Source organism: Amblyraja radiata, chromosome 8 (genome assembly GCF_010909765.2).
Source record: "Amblyraja radiata isolate CabotCenter1 chromosome 8, sAmbRad1.1.pri, whole genome shotgun sequence".
NCBI classification, from domain to species: Eukaryota; Metazoa; Chordata; class Chondrichthyes; order Rajiformes; family Rajidae; genus Amblyraja; species Amblyraja radiata.
Genome location: NC_045963.1, coordinates 5,054,658 through 5,079,490, shown reverse-complemented (window position 1 = coordinate 5,079,490; position 24,833 = coordinate 5,054,658). Strand labels below are relative to the sequence as shown.

At 45.2% G+C, this 24,833-nt stretch overlaps 1 protein-coding gene across 3 annotated transcripts in view; it reads left to right on the top strand.

Annotated features, from left to right (window-relative positions):
- Positions 1-24,833, top strand: part of fndc1 (fibronectin type III domain containing 1) — a 215,133-nt gene that overhangs the window by 63,073 nt on the left and 127,227 nt on the right. For 2 of the 3 annotated variants that reach the window (XM_033025077.1, XM_033025076.1), the window contains exons 4-6: positions 10,582-10,770; positions 12,293-12,391; positions 18,259-18,382. In XM_033025077.1, the coding sequence (XP_032880968.1) occupies positions 10,582-10,770; positions 12,293-12,391; positions 18,259-18,382 (412 nt within the window). The remainder of the gene's footprint in view (positions 1-10,581; positions 10,771-12,292; positions 12,392-18,258; positions 18,383-24,833) is intronic. The other variant, XM_033025078.1, reaches the window with a different exon arrangement.

Below are 24,833 nucleotides of genomic sequence, written 5' to 3'. Positions count from 1 at the left end.
GCGAGTGATTGATGTTACAATTTCCGTTAGCTATAGGCACTCGTGATAGGCACAAGTCTAAAGGGCCTGTCCCACTTTCACGACCTAATTCACAACTTTTTTACTCATGGACATTTTTCATCAGGCTAGAAAAACGCCCCGACCTACTTGATGCCACGAGTACCTACGACAAGCATCACGGCCTGCTACGACCTACCTACGACCTCCTACGACCTCGTGATGATCATGCTGCGAGTATGAGTCAAGGGCAAACTCGGCAGAGGTCGTGAATTAGGTCGTGAAAGTGGGACAGGCCCTTAACCATTGCACCCAGTTGAGGAGATTTTCACAGATGCTGTGTTGCATTTACTATAAATTCCAAAAACTATTTTATTTTTGCATAAAGTTCACCCCTCTCATTTATTTCAGTATCTTTTGAGGCAGCTTTTCTCTCTCTAATCAAACATTGGAATTGTATTAAATTTTAATCTAAAAAATGTTTAGTCACGTTGAAGAAAAGTTTTTGTTAACAATCTAGGTGAATATTGAAAAGGAAGGATGCGGAATTCTGGTTCGGATGAAACAAGCTCGGCAGGCTTGTGTATTATCCATTCACAAAACAGAAGCTCACCACCCCCAGGTCAAACGCGACCCATTCCTTCTATCCCGAGATGCTGCCTGTCCCGCTGCGTTACTCCAGCATTTTGTGTCATGGTTAGTTGTTTTGGTGTATATTGGCTCATGATTGCAGTAGCCTTTCCTGATTCCATGCTTAAATACTGTGGCCTTGTTGGTTCATAAACATGACTATTTTGTGGTGATGGGGTGCAGGGCTGTGGAGTCGATACCCAAAACACCCGACTCCGACTCCTTGATTTCTTGTGTATCCGACCCCGACTCTGACCCCTAGGTATAATAATAATTCTAAATCTGTTATGATGACATTACACAAGATGGCATTTCATAAGAATACATGAATCATCAGAGGTAGACAAAAATGCTGGTGGAACTCAGCGGGTGAGGCAGCATCTATGGAGCGAAGGAATAGGTGATGTTTCGGGTCGAGACCCTTTTTCAGACTGATGTGGAAGTGGGGGGGGAGGGGCAGGAAGAAGAAAGGAAGAGGCGGAGACAGAGGGCTGAGGGAGAGCTGGGAAGGGAAGGGGAAAGAAGGAGAAATCAGGGACTACCTGAAATTGGAGAAGTCAATGTTCATACCGCTGGGGTGTAAACTGCCCAAGCAAAATATGAGGTGCTGCTCCTCCAATTTACGGTGGGCCTCACTGGCTATGGAAGAGGCCCAGGACAGAAAGGTTGGATTTGGAATGGGAGAGGCAGTTGAAATGCTGAGCCACCGGGAGATCAGGTTGGTTATTGCGAACCGAGCGGAGGTGTTGGGCGAAGCGATTGCCAAGCCTACACTTGGTCCGATGCCCTGGTTTGGATGTGCATTGACGACTGCATTGGTGCTACCTCCTGCACCCATACAGAACTCACTGACTTCATCCATTTCACCACTAACTTCCATCCGGTACTCAAATACACCTGGATCATTTCCGACATCTCCCAACCGTTTCTAGACTTCACTATCTCCAGCATTTTTATCTACCACAGGAGACTATGCTGTCGCCACATGGTTGCCACATGTTCGCGGGTGGTTGCCGGGGAGTCGCTTTCATGGTCGTGGCCTCATTATGGTTGCCGTCAATCTTTCAACATGTTGAAATATTAGCTGCGACTAGAATGAAGCCGCCATGGAGAGTAGCGAGAATTCTCGTGCCGTATGGCATGGGTCGCCAGGAGGTCCTAATGGGTTGCCGGGAGGTCGAAGGTTCTTGGAGGTTCTCATAGGTTGTAGCCGGTGCTGACCGGTGAATTTCATTGGCTCATTGGGAAAAAAAACCATAAGCAGTAGTTTTCAGAACCAAGGATAACCGACCGGTAATGTTAAATGTCCGCCGAGCTTCACAGCCGTGTATCTCTGGCTTCTTAAAAGTGTCTCCACTCCTTCTCCACCCTTCCCCCCATCCCCCATCTCCCCTTCTTTTAAAGGACTTACCGTACACTGTGCTTTAGCCATCTTAATTACAGCGCCAACCTTCCTGTTCATCGCGGTGTGTGTCTGTATCACCTTGTCTTTGCACCGTGTGAATTTCACTCAGACAGCAATCTCCCCCGCTTGCCCTGTCCCCCGCCTGCATAACAGGCTGGTGAAGAGTTACTCCAGTTTTTTGTGTTTTGGTTTAAACCAGCACCTGCCGTTCCTTCCTACACATTGTGTACAGGTGTGGTGTTGTTAACTTTGCAGTGTACAAAACATTGGTAAGGCTGCATTTGGAGTGTAGTGTGCAAATTAGGCCATCATGCTATAGGAAGGATGTTGTCAAGCTGGTAAGAGTGCAGAGGATTTACAAGGATGTTGCAGGACTTGAATCCCAGAGCTTCAAGGAGAGGTTGGACAGCCTAGGATTTTATTCTTTACAGCACAGCAGGGTAGGTGGTGATCTTATATACGTGTATAAGATTATGAAGGGAATAGAGTAAGTAAGTAAGTATATTGTCCAAGTATTCACATACAAGAAATTTGCCTTGGTGCTCCGCCCACAAGTAACAACATGACATACAGTGACAGTTACGAGTGACTCAGAAAACACTAAACAATAATAATAAAACATGTGAACCAACAAAATACCAGATCAAAGGGAGGCTACAGATTTTTGGCTGTTGAGTAGAGCAACTACTCGTGGCTAAAAACTGTTTTTATGTCTGGCTGTGGCAGATTTGACAGGGTAAATGCACCAGAATACAAAAATCAAGAACCAGGGGACGTGTGTTTAAGGGGCGAGGGGAAAGATTTAATAGGAACCTGAGGGTCAACTTTTCACACAGAGGATTGTGGGTATATGGAAGGAGCTGCCAAGAGTAGGTAGTTGAGGCATGTATTACAACAACACTTAAAATACATTTGGACAGGTTCATGGATAGGAAAGGTTTAGAGGGATATGGGCCCAATGCTGGGACGTGGGACCAGTGTAGATGGGGCATCTTTGTTAGCATGGGCAAGTTGGGCAGAAGGGCCTGTTTACGTGCTGTGTGACTGGTTCTCTGTAGAGCATTATAAAATAAAATTTGATGATCTCCATAAGGAGACATTAAAGTAGATGACTGTGAGCCTGCTGCAAGAGTTGAGAAGCATCTTTAAAGGAAAATAGAGAAGTAGTAAGTTTTGGAGAAAGTCTATTCGAGCATTGACCTTTGATTGTGGATGTCACAGTTGTTAATGGTGTAACATTGCAATAAAAAGAATTGTAAGATGAGAAACTGGAGCCTGTATTGGAGAGAGGGTGAATGGCCATTTCAGACACTATACAGTTAGAGAAGAAGAAGAATATATCGTTTTTAAAGTAGCACAAGCAAAATAAGATGATATTTTTTTAGTGGAATTGCACGTTTTGTGGTGAATTTCATGAGTGTAATTTTGTTTAGTGGGATTTGGCATGTACAGAAATTAATTTGTGAAGGTTATGTAACAATGGTCATGTTACAATGGAAAGTCATTTAATATTCAAACTAAGTTCAAATTTTCAAGGTGATTTGTGTTATCGGCTGCTCTCAAAAATCTGTACAGAAATCACCATTCTTGTACATTTTGGATTTGTAAAAGCATAAGGTCAGAAACAGCTCATCTGTTTTCAGTTTTTATACAGTATGGGAATAGTTTACACTGTGCTGTGTGTTTAATCATAACCACATTCTTCAAAAATCTGTTCATGATTTTGTTCCACAGTTCTTATTCACTCACAGTCCCGCCCCGCTTTGCTGATAACATACCACTGAAATATTTCTTTACAAAATACGTGCATTATATGGACTCTTTTTTCATAGAAACATACAAAATAGGTTCAGGGGGAGGCCATTTGGCCCTTTGAGCCTACACCGCCATTCATTGTGATCATGGCTGATCATCCACAATCCCGTGCCTCCCTTCCCATATCCCTAGATTCCGCTAGCCCCTAGAGCTCTATCTAACTCTCTTTTAAATTCATCCAGTGAATTGGCCTCCACTGCCCTCTGTAGCAGAGAATTCCACAAATTCACAACTCTCTGGGTGATAAAGTTTTTTCTCATCTCAGTTTTAAATGGTTTTATTCTTAGACTGTGGCCCCTGGTTCTGGACTCGCCCAACATTGGGAACATTTTTCCTGCATCTAGCTTGTTCAGTCCTTTTATAATTTTATACGTTTCTATAAGATCTCCTCTCATCCTTCTAAACTGCAGTGAATACAAGCCCAGTCGTTCCAATCTTTCCTCATATGACAGTCCCGCCATTTTTCAAATTTTCCTATCCAAAATTTCAAATCAAATTTTCAAATCCAAAATTATTTTTCCAACTTAATATTGCAATGGTTCATCCCAGTATGCTGCGTTATTTAATGCTATTGTATTTTAAATGCCAATATAAGAGAATTAAAGCAGAACTCTGTATGAGTAATGAGGTAACGAAGGGGAGAAATAGTTTAAGGTCAAATTATTATCAGTTTAATCACTGGGCTCAAATGGAATTCCTTGAAGACACAAGTATTGATTATTAAATGATCACATGTACTCAGGTTTCATTTGATAAATTAGGGAAATGTTTTGTGCTTCAGAAGGAACTGCAGATGCTGAAAAAAATGCCGGAGAAACTCAGCGGGGTGAGGCAGCATCTATGGAGCGAAGGAATAGGCAACGTTTTGGTTTGAAGAAGGGTCTCGACCCGAAACGTTGCCTGTTCCTTTGCTCCATAAATGCTGCCTCACCCGCTGAGTTTCTCTGAAATATTTTGTGTATTTCGTCTGTGGATTTTCTGCCAGGGTCAGCATTAATGTTCATCCTAACTATGCTTGGGTTGGTGCTGGTGAGCAGTCTTCCCAAAGTATTGAAGTCTTTGTGATGAAGGGTCTTTGATTGAGTTTTTTTGAAGATGTGACTGAAAAGGTTGATGAGGGCAAAGCTGTAGGCATTGGACATATGGATTTCAGCAAGGCTCTAGAAGATTAGATCACATGGGATCCAAGGAGAGATAGCTGACTGGATAGAAAATTGGCTTCATGGAAGGAAGCTGAGGGTGTTGGTGGAAGGTTACTCTTTGGACTGGAGGTCTGTGACTAGTGGTGGGCCTCAGCGTTCTGTGCTGGGCCCATTGCTGTTTGTCATCTATATAAATGATTTGGATGAGAACGTACAAGACATGATTAGCAAGTTTTCAGATGACACTAAAGTGCGTGGGTATTGTAGAAAGTGAAGATGATTGTCAAAAATTGCAGTAGGATAGGTTGGGCTGAGGAATGGTTGATGGAATTTAATACAGTGACGTATTCATTCATAAACTATTCATTCATTCATTCAGAAGTGCGAGGTGTTGCATTTTGGGCAGCCTTACAAGGACAGACTTAAACAGTGAATGGTAGGGCTCTGGGGAGTGTTGTAGAGCAGAGGGGTCTAGGACTGTAGGTATATAGTTCCTTGAAATTGGCATCACTGGTAGATAGGGTGGTCAAGAAGGCTTTTGGCATATTGGACTTCATCAGTCAAGGAGGCAAACAAATAGTAAAATATCATCAGGAGGACAGTGAAACTAGTCGGACAACGAGGGAGTGACAGAGAGAGAGGGAAAGCAATGGTTACTTGGAGTTGGAGAAGCCAATGTTCATACCGCTGAGGTGTAAGCTGCCCAAGTGAAATATGAGGTGCTGTTCCTCCCATTTGCACTGGGCCTCACTATGGCAATGGAGGAGGCCCAGGACAGAAAGGTCAGAATGAGAATGGGAAGGAGAGGTAAAGTGTTGAGCAACCGGGTGATCACATAGGCCAAGGCAAACTGAGTGGACGTGTTCAGTGAAATGATCGCCGAGCCTGCGCTTGGTCTCGCCGCTATATAGGAGTTGACACCTGGAGCAGCGGAGACAGCAGATGAGGTTGGAGGAGGTGCAAGTGAACCTCTGTCTCACCTGAAAGGGCTGTTGGGGTCCTTGGACGGAATCAAAGGATGGGGTATAGGGACAGGTGTTGCATCTCCTGCGGTTGCAGGGGAAGGTACCTGGGGAGGGGGTGGTTTGGGTGGGAAGGGACGCGTTGACCAGGAGGTTGCGGAGGGAACGGTTTCTCCAAAAAGTGGAAAGGAGTGGAGATGGGAAGATGTGGCTCGTGGTGGGATCCCGTTGGAGGTGGTGAAAATGTCAGAGGATGATGTTGCTGTATGCGACAGCTGATGGGGTGAAAGGTGAGGACGAGGGAGACTCTGTCCCTGTTGTGACTAGGGGGAGCGGGAGCAAGAGTGGAACTGTGGGATATGGAGGAGACCCTAGTGAGGACATCATCTATGATGGGAGAGGGGAACTCATGTTCCCTAAAGAATGAGGACATCTCGGATGTACGAACACCTCATCTTGGGCGCAGATGCGGCGTAGACGGAGGAATTGATAGTAGGGGATAGAGTCTTTGCAGGAAGCAGGGTGGGAAGACGTCTAGATAGTTGTGGGAGTTAGTGGGTTTATAATAGATGTCAGTCGAGTCAATCTACTTTGATGGAGACGGTGAGATCAAGAAACATTGCCATTTCTGAAGCTTTCGGCTTCACCTTTTCTCTGCGTTTGGTGGTACTGTTTCAATGTCACCTACCATCATTGCCCCTATATTCCACAATTATCCCTGCATTACCCCTTGAGCATGCCAACTTCCTTTATTTTGTTAAATTACTCTCTTTTAAACTCTGTCCTGATGGCACAATTCAAGTGCATAGATTTAGTTTGCTTGCTTGCAGCCAACCAACATGACCTCTCCATCATGTATTCAAGAGAGAGTTAGATCTAGCTCCTATGGCTAACGGAATCAAGGGATATGGGGGAAAAAGCAGGAACAGGGTACTGATTTTAGATGATCAGCCATGATCATATTGAATGGCGGTGCTGGCTCGAAGGGCCGAATGGCCTACTCCTGCACCTAGTTTCTATCTTTCTATCACGAAAAGTAAAAAATGCTGGAAGCATTCAGCAAGTCAGCAGGGGCGAAAGGCAGAGTCAACATTTTTCGATCAAACACCCTTCCTCTGAAATAGGCTTGCAACATTTTTTTGGTATTTCTGTAATGAATAGTCCTTGATCTGAAATGTTAACTCTTTTTCTCTTCTGCTCTTTGACCTCATAATCATAATCATATTTTATTAGCCAAGTATGTTTTGCATTTTCTGTTTTTGTTTAAACATCTTTCCAGCACCTGCAGTTTTTCACTCTAACCGCTCTCTCAACTACTTTTACCTTCCATACCTTTCTGTTTGAAATTACCCATCTTGTCTTAGAAAAAGATGCTGTTATAAGACGATCCATCATCACAAAATGGTGCCATATTCCATCCCCCTTTCCCTGAGGATATTAGGATGAACTAAACCACTCAAATGATATTCTAATCTTATAATCTTTGTAATTAAGATCCTGTTAAATTCATCCCAGTAACATTATTAGAGAGAAGGAATAGGTGACGTTTCGAAATGTCGCCTATTCCTTCTCTCCATAGATGCTGTCTCACCCGTTGAGTTTCCCCAACATTTTTGTCTACCTTCGATTTTTCCAGCATCTGCAGTTCTTTCTTAAACATTTTGTCGACTCCACTGTGAAAACTCCTCAAGGTACGTCTACTCCTCTCTCTGAAGACAGTTTAGCAACCGCCTCTCACTGCCCCCCCCTCTGTGATTCCTCCTTCCCGCCAACTCTACGACCATGTCTTAACCCAAACCCGTGTAAGCAGTCTGAAGAAGGGTCTCGACCCAAAACGTCGCCTATTCCTTCGCTCCATAGATGCTGCCTCACCCGCTGAGTTTCTCCAGCATTTTTGTCTACCTTCGATTTTTCCAGCATCTACAGTTCCTTCTTAAACACCAGGAATATTATTAATCTCCGATATTGCTTCAACTCATTGTTACCTTAGCAAAATCTCATCTTGGTTATATATATTCTTCTGACTGGCATTCCATCCTTTTCTATCCCAAAGTTAAAGTGAACTATAACTCTACCACTTGTACCTAGCCCCTCACCACATACTGCTTGACCAGTGCAGCATTCTTTTAGTTTGCCATTGCTAATCAACGCCCATTCCTTCTGTCCAGAGATGCTGCCTGTCCTGTTGAGTTACTCCAGCATTTTGTGTCTATCTTTGGTGTAAACTAGTTCCTTCCTACACAGCTCCTCCACAAATTAATAATTTCATCTTTATGTTGACAATCCTACGTAGCCGTTCTCTACGACCATGTCTTAACCAAGACCCGTATAAGCAGTCTGAAGAAGGGTCTCGACCCGAAACGTCGCCTACTCCTTCTCTCCATAGATGCTGCCTCACCCGCTGAGTCTCTCCAGCATTTTTGTCCCCCTTCGATTTTTACAGCATCTGCAGGTCTTTCTTAAACACACAGTGATATTATTGACTGCAGCAGTGCATGTTGCAATCAGGCTGCAACCATGTTCCTGCATTCCAAACATTTACGAATCTTGTGTAGGAAGGAACTGCAGATGCTGGTTTAAACCTAAAATAGACACAAAATGCTGGAGTAACTCAGCGAGACAGGCAGCATCTCTGGAGAGAAGGAATGGGTGACATTTCGGGTCAAGACACTTCTTCAGCCTGACGTCTGAAGTCCGAGTTCAAAGTCCGAGAAACGTCACCCATTCCTACTCTCCAGTGTTTACGAACCTTCCCACGACATAACTATGCCTTTAGTCAGCGAAAATATAATTCTGGAATTATATTCCCAACTATCACTTCAACCACCTCCCTCGACTCTGTCCAGGGACACTTAGGTGAGGCAGAGGTTCACTTGCACCTCCTCCAACCTCATCTACTGTATCCGCTGTTCCAGGTGTAGACTCCTAGATATCGGCGAGACCAAGCGCAGATGCGACGATCTTTTCGCTGAACACCTCCGATCAGTCCGTCTAGGCCTACCTGATCTCCAGGCTGCCAAACAGATTAACTCCCCCTCCCATTCCCATGCTGACCTTTCTGTCCTGGGCCTCCTCCATTCTCAGTGAGGACAAATGTAAATTGGTGGAACAGCACCTCATATTTCGCTTGGGCAGCTTACAACTCAGTGGTATGAATATTGGTTTCTCTAACTTCAAGTAACCCTTTCATCCCCTCTCTATCTGTTCCTCCCCCTCACCCAAGTTGTTGTAGCAATATTACAAAATGTTGAGATTTTAAAAAATCAAGTCTGCAATTTAGAAGTAGCCTTTTTATTTTACTCCAGTCATTAAATTGTCCCGCGATTTAAAAAAAAAACTTCCGAGAACGGAAGTCGGAACGATTTTTCAGCATCAGGTAGTAGCCTGAGAAAATATATCTCGGACAGGCAGGAGAAAACGTCAGTTTAATCCCGCCCCCCCCCCCCCCCTCAAAGGCGCCAAAGTCGCGCACACAAGAACTGCAGCACTGCTGAAGGTAGGTATTGTAACATACCTAGTTGTTGTATTAGTTTTACTGACATCCTGTTGAGTTCCTCCGACTCGTTGTCACCTAATCCCACACCCAACAATGGTCTGAAGAAGGGTTTCGGCCCGAAACATCGCCTATTTCCTTCGCTCCATAGATGCTGCTGCACCCGCTGAGTTTCCCCAGCAATTTTGTGTACCCCCAACAATGGCCTATTGTGTGGCCCGCATTTCCCCGATTATTGGTGCTTTTTACATATCCTCCATTCATTTCTCCTAATTACCATGTATATCTCTCCTTTCCCTTTCCCCTGACTCTAAAGAGCCTGTCCCACGTCTTTTTTTTTCCGACGACTGCCAGCGTCATTGACTTACGTATCAGGGTCGCCAAAAGATTTAGAACATTTCAAAATCCAGCGGCAACAAAAAAAATGTTGCGACACTTGAGGAAACACAATACGGCATCACGCCGCGTCACGCAGCGACTTTTTCAGTGACCTGATACGTCAGCCAATGATGCCGGCAGTCGCTGAAAAAAAATCGCCAAGTTGGACAGGCCCTGAAGTCTGAAGAAAGGTCTTGACCCGAAACGTCACCAAATCAAGAATTAGGAGTAAGCCATTTTGAACGGAGACGAGGAAACGTTTTTTCTCACAGAGAGTTGTGGAATTCTCTGCTCAGAGGGCGGCGGAGGAAGGTTCTCCGGATGCTTTCAAGAGAGAGCTAGATAGGGCTCTTAAAAATAGCGGAGTCAGGGGATATGGGGAGAAGGCAGGAACGGGGTACGGATTGGGGAAGATCAGCCATGATCACATTGAATGGCGGTGCTGGCTCGAAGGGCCGAATGGTCTACTCCTGCACATATTGTCTATTGTCTATTGTCATTTTCTCCAGAGATGCGGCCTGTCCCTTTAAGTTACTCCAGCCTTTTGTGTCTGTCTTCACTTCATTAAAAGTTGACTTAAACATGTCTTGATATCTCTTAATGTTAGACCCGTATCGTTGTTTTCTCCTTTTGATCTTGAAACACAACAGAAAATATTGTTACTCCGTTATAGGACTGATGATAATTATTTAACTGGAAACAAGTAAGATTCGTCAGGGAGGAATTCATCTGAACAATGTCTAACTTTTCTTTTTTAAGACAGGGGAGCAACATTAAGGTCAAAGAATGTGCCCATGGAATCTTCTGCTGTTACACATTCACGTCGGTTACGATCACCCCACAACCTTCGAGTTAGAGGCTATCCACCTGGTTACAGAGCCAGTGGCAGGAGAATGAAATATGCACGATATCCTCAGGAACAAAGAAGACGTGAATTACAGAGAGTTGGTGCGTCTTTAATTTATTCCTCTTATGCATGAAATGTTGTAACTGCTGAGAAATTTAAGGGCTTGTCCCACTTGGGCGACCTAATCCGCGAGTTCTGGCCAGTTTGCCCTCGACTCATACTCGCAGCATGGTCGACACGAGGTCATAGAAGGTCTTTGTAACTCTCCTTCATGCTCGAGAGTAGTCCCCGTGTACTCGAGGCCTCAGCTAGGTCGCGGCGTATTTTTCAACATGCCGTAAAATGCCCGCGAGTAAAAAAAGGTCGCCATGGAAAAAATCGATACTTTCTTTACTCGTATATTTTCGTAGGTTTAGTCGTAGTAGGTCATAGTAGGTTGGCATGTTAGTCGTAGGTAATCGAGGGTAGTCTTAGATAGTCTTCATCATAGTCGAAGAGAGGTCGAAGGAGGTCGTCTTCACTCTCCACTATTCGGTGTCCAATTTTCCCGAAGCTAGTCGAAGCTAGTCTTCAACATAGTCGAAGGAGGTTGAAGGAGGTCTTCTATATAGTCGAAGGAGGTCTTCAACATGACATTTTTTCACTCTCCTAAACTCTTCTAACCTCGCCAATTAGGTCGCCCAAGTGGGACAGCCCCTTTAAGGAAGAGGTCAACTAGAATACTCTTCGGAAGTAGGGCAAAGTGAATGACTAATATATCAATGGGGAGGCCATCGTTCTATTAGTATTGAAATAATTATGGATATAAAAAAGCACAGAACTGGCCCACAAGTTAATGTTCTAAATTGGGGCAAGGCAGATTTTGATGACATTTGTTTCCAAAAGTTGATTGGAGTAAGTTGTTTTCAGGGAAAGGGGACATCTGGCAAGTGGGAGGCCTTGAAGAGTGAGATAGCTTTGATAATGTAATTTTACACCTTGGAATAGAAATTCAACCACAATGCTCAAATGGGCCTGTGCCACTATACGAGGTAATTCAAGAGCTTTCTCGAGTTTAAAAAAAAATCAAACTCGTGGTAAGTACGTAGAATGTACGTAGCGGGTACGTCGGAGCTCGGGACATCTCTTAGCGGCTCGTAACGCTAATGGCAGGTACTCGGGAAACGCGGTAAGCTCATGAAGATTTTTCAACATGTTGAAAAATGTCCACGAGAGCCCCGAGTACCTACGAGCGGCTATTACCGTAATTCTCCGAGTTCGAATCGGGGGAAAACTCGGGAGAACTCTTGAATTACCTCGTACAGTGGGACAGGCCCTTAAGTGTTTTAGTTTAGTTTGTTTTTCACGTGTAACGAGGTACAGTGAAAGGCTTTTGTTGCGTGTTATCCAGTCAGCAGAAAGACAATACATGATTACAATTGAGCCATTTACAGTGTATGATAAGGGAGTGACGTTTAGTGCAAGGTAAAGACAGTTTTAAAGTGTGTGCTGGATGTAATGACATTCAGTTTTGAAAATTGTTTCTTGGATCTAAATGTGAAGCTAATGTACTTAAAAAATGTTGAATTAAATTCCTGCGCTGCCCTGGAATTTATTTTATATAATTTTGTGATTGTATTTCAGCAGTTAATCCAATGTCGAGAATATCTTCACGAGCAAGGAGTGCTTTGGGGCAGCGGAAATCGGTTTCCAGAGCAAACCCAGCGAAACACAGAGTAGCTGGTATGTTTGGTTTGGTTACCATTGTAATTGGAGAGATAAGTAGCATTGCCATTCTATAATGACCCTGTCATTTGTGCAAGTCATGATGGACACAAAGTGCTGGAGTAACTCAGCGGGACAGGCAGCATCTCTGGAGAGAAGGAATTCCTTCCATTCATTCTGTCCAGAGATGCTGCTTGTCAATAGACAATAGACAATAGACGCAGGAGGAGGCCATTCGGCCCTTCGAGCCAGCACCGCCATTCAATGTGATCATGGCTGATCATTCCCAATCAGTACCCCGTTCCTGCCTTCTCCCCATATCCCCTGACTCCCCTATTTTTAAGAGCTCTATCTAGCTCTCTCTTGAAAGCATCCAGAGAACCGGTCTCCACCGCCGTCTGAAGCAGAGAATTCCACAGACTCACAACTCTTTGTGAGAAAAAGTGTTTCCTCGTCTCCATTCTAAATGGCTTACCCCTTATTCTTAAACTGTCCCGCTGAGTTAAGGACCTGTCCCACTTAGGAGACCTAAACAGCAACCTCTGGTGACCTTGCACGCCACCCAAGGTTTCCATGAGGTCACCGGAGGTTTTGGTCACTCTCCCTAATGGTCGAAAGTGGTTTCCGCGTGGTCGAGGCTTCATCTAGGTTGCTGCTATTTTTCCATCATGATTAAAACCGGCCTCGACTAAAAATAGGTTGCCGTTTTAAAAATCAATAATTTCTTAGTCGCAGGTCTAGTCGAAGCAGGTTTTCTTCACAGTCGAGGAAGGTTTTCAACATATGCGTGGGAGGTGGTAGGAGGTTGCAGGTCACCTCGAACTTGATTTTTTTTTGGGCGGCAGGCAAGTTGCTGTTTAGGTCTCCTAAGTGGGACAGGGGCTTTACTCCAGCATTTTGTGTCTATCTTCGGTGTAAACCAGCATCTGCAGTTCCTTCCGACAGATGCTTTGTGCACATAATCAATGCATTGCTTTCATTAGGCAGAGGGAGCTGGGGGAATGTCAAAGGATATGTTTGATAAGAAATTGTAATATGTTGCTCCAAAATTATAATTTTTATTACCAAATTGATGATATATTGCTGATGTCGGAAGTAGTTGTGCCTTTTCTTCCATTGTTTGGGTATTTCACACGAAGATCGATTGCAATTAGTCCTTTCAGATTTCCCTGCAGCCATGTGATTTTCAGTTCATCTATTGTTCTCATTTGAACTTGTGGCAGATTGCTGAGGCTGGTCGCTCTGGCCAGCAGATTCATTGATGGATGGCTGAATAATTTCAGAGAGAAATTGAATTAACATTTCATGTCAATGATCTGTAATCAGAAGGGTGGTAGTTATTGGCAGTTAAACAATTTCAAAGGAGTGCAGAGCCTTGGCAGACCTGAATTAGAGTCATAGAGTGATACAGTGTGGAAACAGGCCCTTCGGCCCAACATGCCCACACCAGTCCAACCAACAATGTCCCAGCTACACCAGTCCCACTTGCCTGTGTTTGGTCCATATCCCTCCAAAGTTGTCCTATCCATGTACCTGGCTAACTGTTTCTTAAACTTTGGGATAGTCCCTGCCTCAAATACCTCCTCTGGCAGCTTGTTCCATACACCCACCACCCTCTGTGTGAAGAAGTTACCCCTCAGATTCCTATTAAATCTTTTCCCCTTCACCTTGAACCTATGTCCTCTGGTCCTCGATTCCCCTACTCTGGGCAAAAGACTGTGCATCTACCCAATCTATTCCTCTCATGATCTGATCCACCTGTGAGTAGTTACATAGAAAGATAGACATAGAAAATAGGTGCAGGAGGAGGTCATTCGGCCCTTCGAGCCAGCACCGCCATTCATTGTGATCATGGCTGATCGTCCCCTATTAATAACTCGTGCCTGCCTTCTCCACATATTCCTTGACTCCACTAGCCCCTAGAGCTCTATCTAACTCTCTCTTAAATCCATCCAGTGATATGCCCCTTCCATAAATTCACAACTCTCTGGGTGAAAACGTTTTTTCTCACCTCAGTCTTAAATGACCTCCCCTTTATTTTAAGACTCTGGCCCCTGGTTCTGGACTCACCAACATTGGGAACAATTTCCTGCATCTAGCTTGTCCAGTCCTTTTATAATGTTATATGTTTCTATAAGATCCCCCCCATCCTTCTAAACTCCAGTGAATACAAGCCTAGTCTTTTCAATCTTTCCTCATATGACAGTCCCGCCATCCCAGGGATCAATCTTGTGAACCTACGCTGCACTGCCTCAATCACAAGGATGTCCTTCCTCAAATTAGGAAACCAAAACTGTACACAATACTCCAGATGTGGTCTCACCAGAGCCCTATACAACTGCAGAAGACGTTATGGTGGTGTCAGTGGAGAAGGGAAGAACAAAAGGGAAGGGCAAGAGTGATTACAAAGGGATGCAGTTGCAGTGTAAAATGGGGTCACGACAACAAAATAAAGATGAAGCGTAAGAGACAGAAAGTGATACGGCATGGAAACAGATCCTTCGTCCATGCCAACTAGGTTTTACAGTTGAGATATTCCCATTTTATCTGTGTCTGTCCCTTTTCACTTAAACCTTTCCTATCCATGTACCTGTCTAAATGTATTTTAAATGTTACCATTATACCCACCTCTGTAGCTTCCTCTGGGGGCATTTCCACATTCACACCAAGCATGAAGATATTTCCCTGTGCGTCTTTTTTAAATCTTTCCCCTCTCATCTTAAACCCATGCCCTCAAGTTGTGGATTCCTCTAACCTTGGAGAAAGATTGTGACCATTCACCTTACATATGCATCTCATGATTTTGCATATAAGGTCACCCTTCAGTCTTCAAACTCCAGGGAAAAAGTCCCAACTTATCCAGCCTCTCCTTATAATTCAAGCCCTTAGGTCCTGGTAATATCCTGGTGACTTTTTCTGCACACATTTCTTCCTGTAGCACGGCAACCAGAGTAGCACACAATATTCCGAATGCGGTCTCGTCAATATCATAACCATAATCATACTTTATTAGCCAAGTATGTTTTGCAACATACAAGGAATTTGACCATACAGTCATACTAATAAAAAGCAACAAGACATACAAAATACATTTTAACATGAACATCCACCACAGTGACTCCTCCACATTCCTCACTGTGATGGAAGGCGAAAAAAGTTCAATCTCTTCCCTTCTTTGTTCTTCTGTGGTCGGGGCACTCAAACCTTCCGTTGTCGGTGCGATCTCAGCTCCCCGCGCTGGGCGATCGGACCCCGGTTCTGAGCTGGTCGAACCTCGTGTGGCTTGGAGCTTCCTGCGAGCTCCTCGATGGTGAAATCCGCAGGCCGCAGTTGGAGCGTCGATCCCAGGCAAGGGATCGCCTCCGATGGTAAATCCACGGCCCCGTGGTGGGGCTCAATGTCAGTCCCGAGCAAGGCCGCCAGCTCCATGATGTTAGGCCGCAGAGCGACCGGAGATACGACCCGGAAACAATCGCATCTCCGGCAAGGTAAGAGATTGAAAACAAATTCCCCCAGAACCCCCTCCCGCACCCCCCACATAAAACAAACCAGAGAACATTAACACAAACTTTTAAAAACACACTAAAAATTACAAAAAAGACGAAAAGACAGACAGACTGTTGGCGAGGCTGCCATCCCTGACGCCACCACAAAAGCTCTGTCAAATTTGTGAGGCACGATTTCTAACACAGGAAGCTGTGCTGACTATCCTGATCAGTCGTTGCCTGTCCAATGCAGGTGATCCCAAAGATTATAGAGCAGAGCAAGATAGACCACTCCTCCGAAATCCAATGGACTGACGTGTAGTACGTAACGGAACGTCACGGCCGTCATTTGTTTATGCCAAACGCGACATCTTTGGTAGCGGGGACGGGTTCCACAGTTATACAATCTGTTCTTACATCAGGTCGCAGGGAAAAGCAAACATACTAGAGGTTCCTCTAGTATCTTTGGGGGAAGAGGACATTTCCTCCACTCCTGAGTTGATCCAGGACTGATTCTCGGTCCCCCCGATACCAGATGAAGGTGGCCGGTGGGAGAGCCTCAAGCGTCTACCCGCAGTCGGCGCTCCCGAGGCAGCGGGCAATGCTCCTCTAGTATCTTTGGTGTCATCCGTTCCAAATATTGATCCACCCTATCATCTTTGGCATCCATCACTTCACATATTTAGTTAATGTTATTGTAATTTTATTAATATTATTGTAAATTGCAGCTCATTAAAATGGCGTCATGTCATACCCATATCATACTACGCTTTTTTCGCAGAGTGGCGCATCTTGCTCTGCTCTATAATCTTTGGGTGATCCTGTATCTCGGAATCTCCTCGGCCATTTATCCATCACTCATGTGAGGCTCCACTACCTTCAGCCACTCTCCAGACTTCCAGACCTTCTCCTGTGGCTAAACATGCTGTAAATATCTTTACCAGGGCCCCAGCTTCTTACAATGACCAAAGCTATACTTTCTTATGGCCAGGGAATTTATTCTCTTTAATGTTCTTTAGACGGCTAATACCTCTTTTGTAATTTGGTTATCATCCTTGTAGCTCCTTTGCAAATTTTCACCTCAGTAAATACATATGAGAAGTAGTCATTTGCCATCTGGCCCAAGTGCTGTGGTTCGGCAAATAGATGACCTTATTGACCCTATTCTCTCCCTTGTTACCCTTTGCTCTTAATTTACCGAAATAACCTATGGGATATTCTTTTATCATGTCTCCCAGAACTATATATTATCCTCTTTTGCACTTGTAACTTCTGTCTTAACTGCATTCCTTCACTTCTTTTATTCCTCAATGGATTCACGTGATCCTAACTACTCATATGTGATTTATATATATATCCCCATTATCCTCACTAGAGCCTAAATATCCCTCATCAGCCAGGATCCCCTGAACCAGCCAGCATTGTCCTAACATTAGGACAATGCTGGCTGTTATTCTAACAGGAATATGAAGTGCCTAATGGGCGACAGTCATAGTCGTAGCAGGTCGCTGAAAAACCGGCGACTGGACTAATCGGCCTGTCCCTCAGACGATTTTTTTAGTGACAACTTAAGTCACCTGGCGACAACCAACGACATCCTGTCGGCAACCTCCGACATCCTGCCGACACCCTACGATATCCTGGAGACTGCCTACATTAACCTGGTGACAACCTACGACAGCACCTACGTCAAGCTACGTTCATTTGGCGTCAAACCCACGGTCGCCACTGCCGCCGAAAAAATTTCAACATGTTGAAAATTTATCGGCGACCAGAAAGACGCTACGACTCTTTGAGTGACTGAGGAGGCTACTCACGACCATGCAGGCATCACCGCGGAGACCACCGGCGACCATGTGGAGACCGCATAGTCTCCTGGAGTTGCCTAAAAAACCGCCCAAGTGGGACAGGCCCATAAACACTCTCAATCTCATCTTTTGAAATCTCCCACCTGTAAGATATCCCTTTATTTGTACGAGGCATCTTCCACTTCACTTCGACATGTTCCTGTCTAATAACCTCAAAATTGGCCTTGGCCCACTTTGGGAGTTTAACACGCCCAGTAACTTTGGCATAGTCATTTTTAGCAGATGTACAGTATATATTTTTTAAGAGTTGTCAAATATTTATGTGTCTTGATTTGCTTCCTCCCAGCTCTCTCTTCCTCCAGAAACTAATCTTTCTGCTTAAAATCACAAATTACTGCTAGTTATAAAAACTCACGATTAATCAAATACAATTGTGCCTTTTGTGTCCACAACTAAGTAGCATTAGTTTATCCGCCAACTTGGGCAGGGCCTTAATTCCCAAGTAATTGTAGCTGTGTGTTTTTTTAAACTTGTATCATAGATTTTCTGTTCACAGACTTTGATTTAACTTTTGTTTACATTACTGTTTTAGAGACTGATGAGTTACATGAACCCAAAGACATTTCAGTTCGAGTTATGAGTCCACAATCTGTGCTTGTTATGTGGGTCGACCCTGCATTTGAAAATGGAAAGACCTCTGGTGCAACCTCAGACAGGTACGTATATGTTGAATAAGCTCCAACATTTACTGTTATTGAATTGTGTGGATTTATTTATAATATCGGAGCTATTTATATAAAACTGTGAAAATGGACACTGTCATAGAGTCATAGAGTGATACAGCGTGGAAACAGGCCCATTCGGCCTAACTTGCTCACACCGACAAACATGTCCCATCTACACTAGACCCACCTGCCTGCGTTTGGCCCGTATCCCTCCAGACCAGTCCTATACATGTACCTGTCTAAAGGGCCTGTCTCACTTGGGTGTCATTTGCGAGTCATTTAGGCGACAGAATTTACAGGCCCAAATGGGACGCACGCATGGTGCGTGGTGACCTAGGCAGTGACGCGTGGTCGCGCGTCGCCCCAGGAATTTGGGATTCAAAAAATCTTTGCGCGCCGTCTGCTTGATGCGCAAATAACGCCCGTGGGACAGGCCCTTAACTCTTTCTTAAATATTGGGATAGTCCCTGCCTCAAGTACCTCCTCTGGCAGCTTGTTCCATGCACCCCCACCCTTTGTGTGAAAAAGGTACCCCTCAGATTCCTATTAAATCTTTTCCCCTTCACCTTAAACCTCTGGTCCTCTGGGCAAGAGACTCTATGCATCTACCCAAGCTATTTCTCTCATGATTTTACACATATCTATAAGATCACCCCTCATCCCCGTGTGCTCAGACCCTCTAGTCCTGGCAACTTCCTCGTAAATCTTCTCTGTAACCTCTCTTGCATTCATATTTTTTATTTGTTTTGTGTGAGACAATAGACAATAGGTGCAGGAGGAGGCCATTCGGCCCTTCGAGCCAGCACCGCCATTCACTGTGATCATAGCTGATCATCCACAATCAGTTCCTTGTGATTGAGGCAGTGCAGCGTAGGTTCACGAGACTGATCCCTGGGATGGCGGGACTGTCATATGAGGAATGATTGAAAAGGCTAGGCTTGTATTCACTGAAGTTTAGAAGGATGAGGGGGAGATCTTATAGAAACATATAAAATTATAAAAGGACTGGACAAGCTAGATGCAGGAAAAATGTTCCCAATGTTGGGTGAGTCCAGAACCAGGGACCACAGTTTTAGAATAAAGGGGAAGCCATTTAAGACTGAGGTGAGAAAAAATGTTTTCACCCAGAGAGTTCTGAATTTGTGGAATTCCCTGCCACAGAGGGCAGTGGAAGCCAAGTCATTGGATGGATTTAAGAGAGAGTTAGATAGAGCTCTAGGGGCTAGTGGAGTCAAGGGATATGGGGAGAAGGCAGGAACGGGTTATTGATTGGGGACGATCAGCCATGATCACAATGAATGGCGGTGCTGGCTCGAAGGGCCGAATGGCCTCCTGCACCTATTTTCTATGTTTTCCTGACTTCCCCCCATATCCCTTCACTGTTCTATATTTGAGATTTATCTAACTCTCTTTTGAGCTTTTGAATATTTTGAATATAAGGTGACTCAAAACTGTGCCTCAACGCCCAAGTCTAGATAATCCACAAACAGGTTTTTCTGCAAGCTTGGTACCTTATGTAATGCTGCAGGTGCTTCATAAGATGTTCCTACTGCCAGCCTTGTAACCACCCCTTCCTTTATTGTTAACTGAGCCAATCTCATGCTGAACCCTTCATCTGTGCTATTGTCACCTCCAGGCTCAGCCACTATTGTCATTTTGTCAACCGTGTGGTGTTATTGGGCTACATGGAGAGTATTAAATACTGTCCGGTGAGCTTATGTGGGTGGAGCTGAGAAATAAGAAAGGGATGATCACTTTGTTGGGAGTGTACTACAGACCCCCAATAGTCAGCGGGTATCACATGAGCCAATATGCCAGGAGAATACAGGCAGTTGTATAGAGTGGATGTGGAGAGGATGTTTCCACTAGTGGGAGAGTCTAGGACTAGAGGTCATAGCCTCAGGATTAAAGGATGTTCCTTTAGGAAGGAGATGAGGAATTTCTTTAGTCAGAGGGTGGTGAATCTTTGGAATTCTTTGCCACAGAAGGCTGTGGAGGCCAAGTCAGTGGATATCTTTAAGGCAGGGATAGAGAGATTGTTGATTAATGCAGGTGTCAGGGGTTATGGGGAGAAGGCAGGAAAATGGGGTTGGGGTGGAGAGAGAGATCAGCCATGATAGTAGCGGAGTAGACTTGATGGGCCGAATGGCCTAATTCTGCTCTTATCACATGACTATATGAGCTGTAGGTCTAATCAGGTTGTCATAGTAGAGGATTTAAACTTTCCTAATATGGGAATCTTGTGGTGCAAAAGACTTAGACATGGCAGAAGTTGTCAAATGTGTTCAGGATAGTTTTCTCAAGCAATATGTGGAGGGTCTTACATGGGAGAGGGCAATGCTGGATCTATTCTAGGTATTATTGAGGGGCAAGTGGATGAAGCGTTTGTGGATGAGCCTTTTGGGACCAGCAACCACTGTTCTGTTAAGGGCCTGTCCCACTTAGGTGATTTTTTACAGCGACTGCCAGCGACTGTCTCCGTCGTACCAGGTCGCCAAAAAAGTGGCGACTGGACCCCCCCCTATGACAATGTCTACTGCAAGCTACGACAACCTGCCACCGAGGCGACGTCAAGCTACCGACAACCGGCGACCCATTGGGACGTCCACCTACGACAACCTACGACCACACAGGCGACAACCGAAGTCAACCCACGTCCACCCGCGACAAGCTATGACCCTGTCGGCGACAACTGAAGACAATTCAGTCGCCGGCACCTGTCGCCGGTTGACGTAGGTAGTCGCCAATGGAATTCACCGAAGTCAGCACCAACGTTATCCGACAGCACCTACGACAGGAGAAGACAAGCTACGTCAAGCCCACAGTCGCCGAAAAGTTTTGAACATTTCAAAATCCAGCGGCGATCAGAAAAACGTTACGACTCTTTAGGCGACTTGAGGAGACTACTCACGACCATACAGGTGTCACCCCGCGACCATGTGGCGGCAGCCTAGTCGCCTGTAGTCGCTGAAAAAATCACCTAAGTGAGACAGGGGCTGAACTCGCTCAAGCAGATTGAAGCAGGTTGTTTGACCAACTAGAAAGTGGGATGTGTTTAAAGGTGTGGTGCCAAGATTCCAGGCCATGCTAGAGTGGAGGGCAAGGCAGGGGAGTGTAAGGAAGTGTGGATGACCAGAGAAATTGAGACTTTGGTCAAGAATAAGGACGAGGCATGGGGCAGGTATAGACAGCTGGGATCAAGTGTAGCCATGAGGAGTTTCGGGAACTCGGGGCCATGCTATAAAAGGAAATCAGGTGGGCAAAAAAGGTACAGGAGATAGCTCTGGCAGATAATATTAAGGATAATACTAGCAGATTTTTTAAAAGTACACTTAGGATATCCCTTTCTGCTTTCCGCAGAGACCATTCCCTCCGTAACTCCCTGGTCAATTTGTCCCTTCCCACCAAAACCACCCCTACCCTGGTACTTTCCCTTGCAGGAAATGCTACACTTGTCGCATCACCTCCCCCCTCGACTCCATCCAAGGACCCAATCATTCTTTCCAGGTGAGGCACAGGTGCACCTGTACCTCCTCCAACCTCATCTATTGCATCCGCTGTTCCAGGTGTCAACTTCTCTACATCGGTGAGACCAAGCGTAGGCTTGGCGAATGCTTCGCCCAACACCTGCGCTCGGTTTGCATTAACCAGCCTGATCTCCCGGTCTCTCAGCACTTCAACTCCCCCTCCCATTTCCGAATCCGACCTTTCTGTCCCGGGCCTCCTCCATGGCCAGAATGAGGCCCAGCGTAAATTGGAGGAGCAGCACCTCATATTTCGCTTGGGCAGTTTACACCCCAGCGGTATGAACATTGACCGAGAATTTTAGTTAGCCCTTGCTTTCTCCTCCCTTCCCCTCCTCCTTCCCAGCTCTCCCACAAAGCCTACTGTCCCCGCGTCTTCCCTTCTTTTTCCCGCCCCCCCCCGACATCAGTCTGAAGAAGGGTCTCGACCCAAAACGTCACCCATTCCTTCTCTCCGTAGATGCTGCCTGTCCCGCTGAGTTTCTCCAGCATTTTTTTTCTACCTCAGGGTAAAGGGTAAATAAAAAGAGAATGGGGCCCTCAGGAATCAAGTTGGTCAACTCTGGGTGCAGCCACAGGTGCTGGGCAAGGTCCTCAATGAGTATTTCACTTCTGTTTTACCGTGGAGAAAGTCTTGAGCTCTGGGGAACTTGGGGCAGTCAATGGGAGTGTCTTGAGGACAATCAGTATTATGGTCGAGGCGGTGCTGAAGGTCCTAATGCATATGAAAGTCAACACATCTCCTGGGCCTGATATATCTGAGTCTGAGCAGGAGACAAGCAACAATAGGGTACTGATTTTAGATGATCAGCCATGATCACATTGAGTGCTGGCTCGAAGGGCTGAATGGCTTACTCCTGCACCTATTTTTCTCTGTTTCTTTCATCCATCAAAAACCTGAGGAAATAGGTTCAAGGTGAGGGAAGATTTAATAGGGACCTGGGGGGAGGGCAGCTTTTTTACACAAAGGGTAGTGAGTATATGGAACGCGCTGCTGGAGGAGGCAGCTGAGGCTGGTACTATCAAAACATGTAAAAAACATTTGGACCGGCACGACGTGGATAAGGATAGCATTAGAGGGATATGAGCCAAATGCAGGCAGGTGGGACTTGTGTAGTTGGGGCATGTTGGTCGGCGTGGGCAAGTTGGGCCAAAGGGCCAGTTTCCACACTCTACGACTCGATGACCACTCATGATGTGTAGGACTGTGCCAGAATGAATGAGAGCAGATTCCATTTCCTTAAAGATATTAATTAAATATTCAATTTTTATACTTTCCCTTCTTTTAGCAATTTATTTTAAATATATCTTTCAGCTTAAATGAATTTAAATACTTAAAATTAAAATTGAAAATTTAAAAATTGCATGATCAAATAGAAGTGATTCCAGCAACTCGATTCATTTATTTGTAACTGGAGGCAGTCACAAATGTGGCCGATTTCTGTGCACTGTTATATTTGATGATCCAAATTGGCAGAATTAAATACTTATATTTGCTGGTAATATCAAATATTTAAAAGTATTAATTTCTTGCAGCTCATTTATGTTGCTATCATGCCTCAAGTAACTTCCCAGCGATCTTCAAGAGATTCAAGATTCAAGAGAGTTTATTGTCATGTGTCCAAGATAGGACAATGAAATTCTTGCTTTGCTTCAGCACAGCAGACCATAGTAGGCATGAATAAATACAGAACTGATCAGTGTGACCATATACCATTGAATATATATACACACACACACACATAAATAAGCAGATAAAGTGCAATGGGCTATTAATGTTCAGAGTTTTGTTTAAGTTGAGTTTAATAGCCTGATGGCTGAGGGGAAGTAGCTATTCCTGATCTTTTGGTTGACTATTAAAGTTTAGTTTAGTTTAGTTTAGAGACACAGCACGGAAACAGGCCCTTCAGCCCACTAAGGCCGCACTGATCAGCGATCCCCGCACATTAACACTATCCTACGCACACTAGGGACAATATACGCATACACCAAACCAAATAACCTACAACCTAAACTAAACTAAACTAAACACAAAAGCATTATCACAGGGTGAATTGCAATCACCTACCAGAGTTTTTCAACAGGTCTGCCCAAAACTGCAACTGGGGGCTGCCGTCCAGTTGGATATGGCTGCCCTGCCTGCAGCTGTCCGTCTTTTCACTTATTATTCTTATTTTTAGTGTCTTAAAATAGTGTTTTGTTTTGGAGGTCTAGTCTTTTTATGTGGGGGGTGGGGGTGTCTCGGGGGGGGTCTCCTCCAAGCAGCATCTCGACCCGTCCTCGCGGCCTACTATCGGGTTTGGAGCGGCCTTTCCTGAGGGGACCGGCCAGAGCCACGGCTTCGGCAGCGGCACAGCGTTGGAGCGCTATCGTGGAGCGGGCGATGCCTTGCCCGGGTCGCCGCGCCGCGCCGCACTGGAGCTGAGGAGGTAGTTGAGACTGGGAATGTCTGAGGAGGAGTGCTGAGCCCGTCGATTGAACATCGCGGAGCTACGGGTCTGTGGAGCCTGGGATCTGATTTTGACATCGCGGAGCCTGGGATCTCTCGCCGAGATCGCCAGTGGTGGAGCTCCATCCAGCGTGGCCTGTTGGCTTCGGAAGCCGCGGTCTCCGGTAAGGAAGCGGCCATTCCAGGTATCCCAAGCCGCTGGGAGGGTTCTCCTGACACCGGAGCACCATCACCCGGCGAGAAGGGCCTGGAACATCGGGCTGCCGTAGCGTCAACTGCGGAGGGCTCAATAGGCCCAACTATGGGTGGACAAGGGGATGGGGACTGGACTTTGTGCCTTCCCTCACAGTGGGAACCATTGTGGGGGGATGTTTTCATGTTTAATGTTAAATTCCTTTATAAAATGTAGTATTCTTATCAATGTGCTGCAATGGTGACTTGAATTTCACAACACCAATTGGTGTATGAC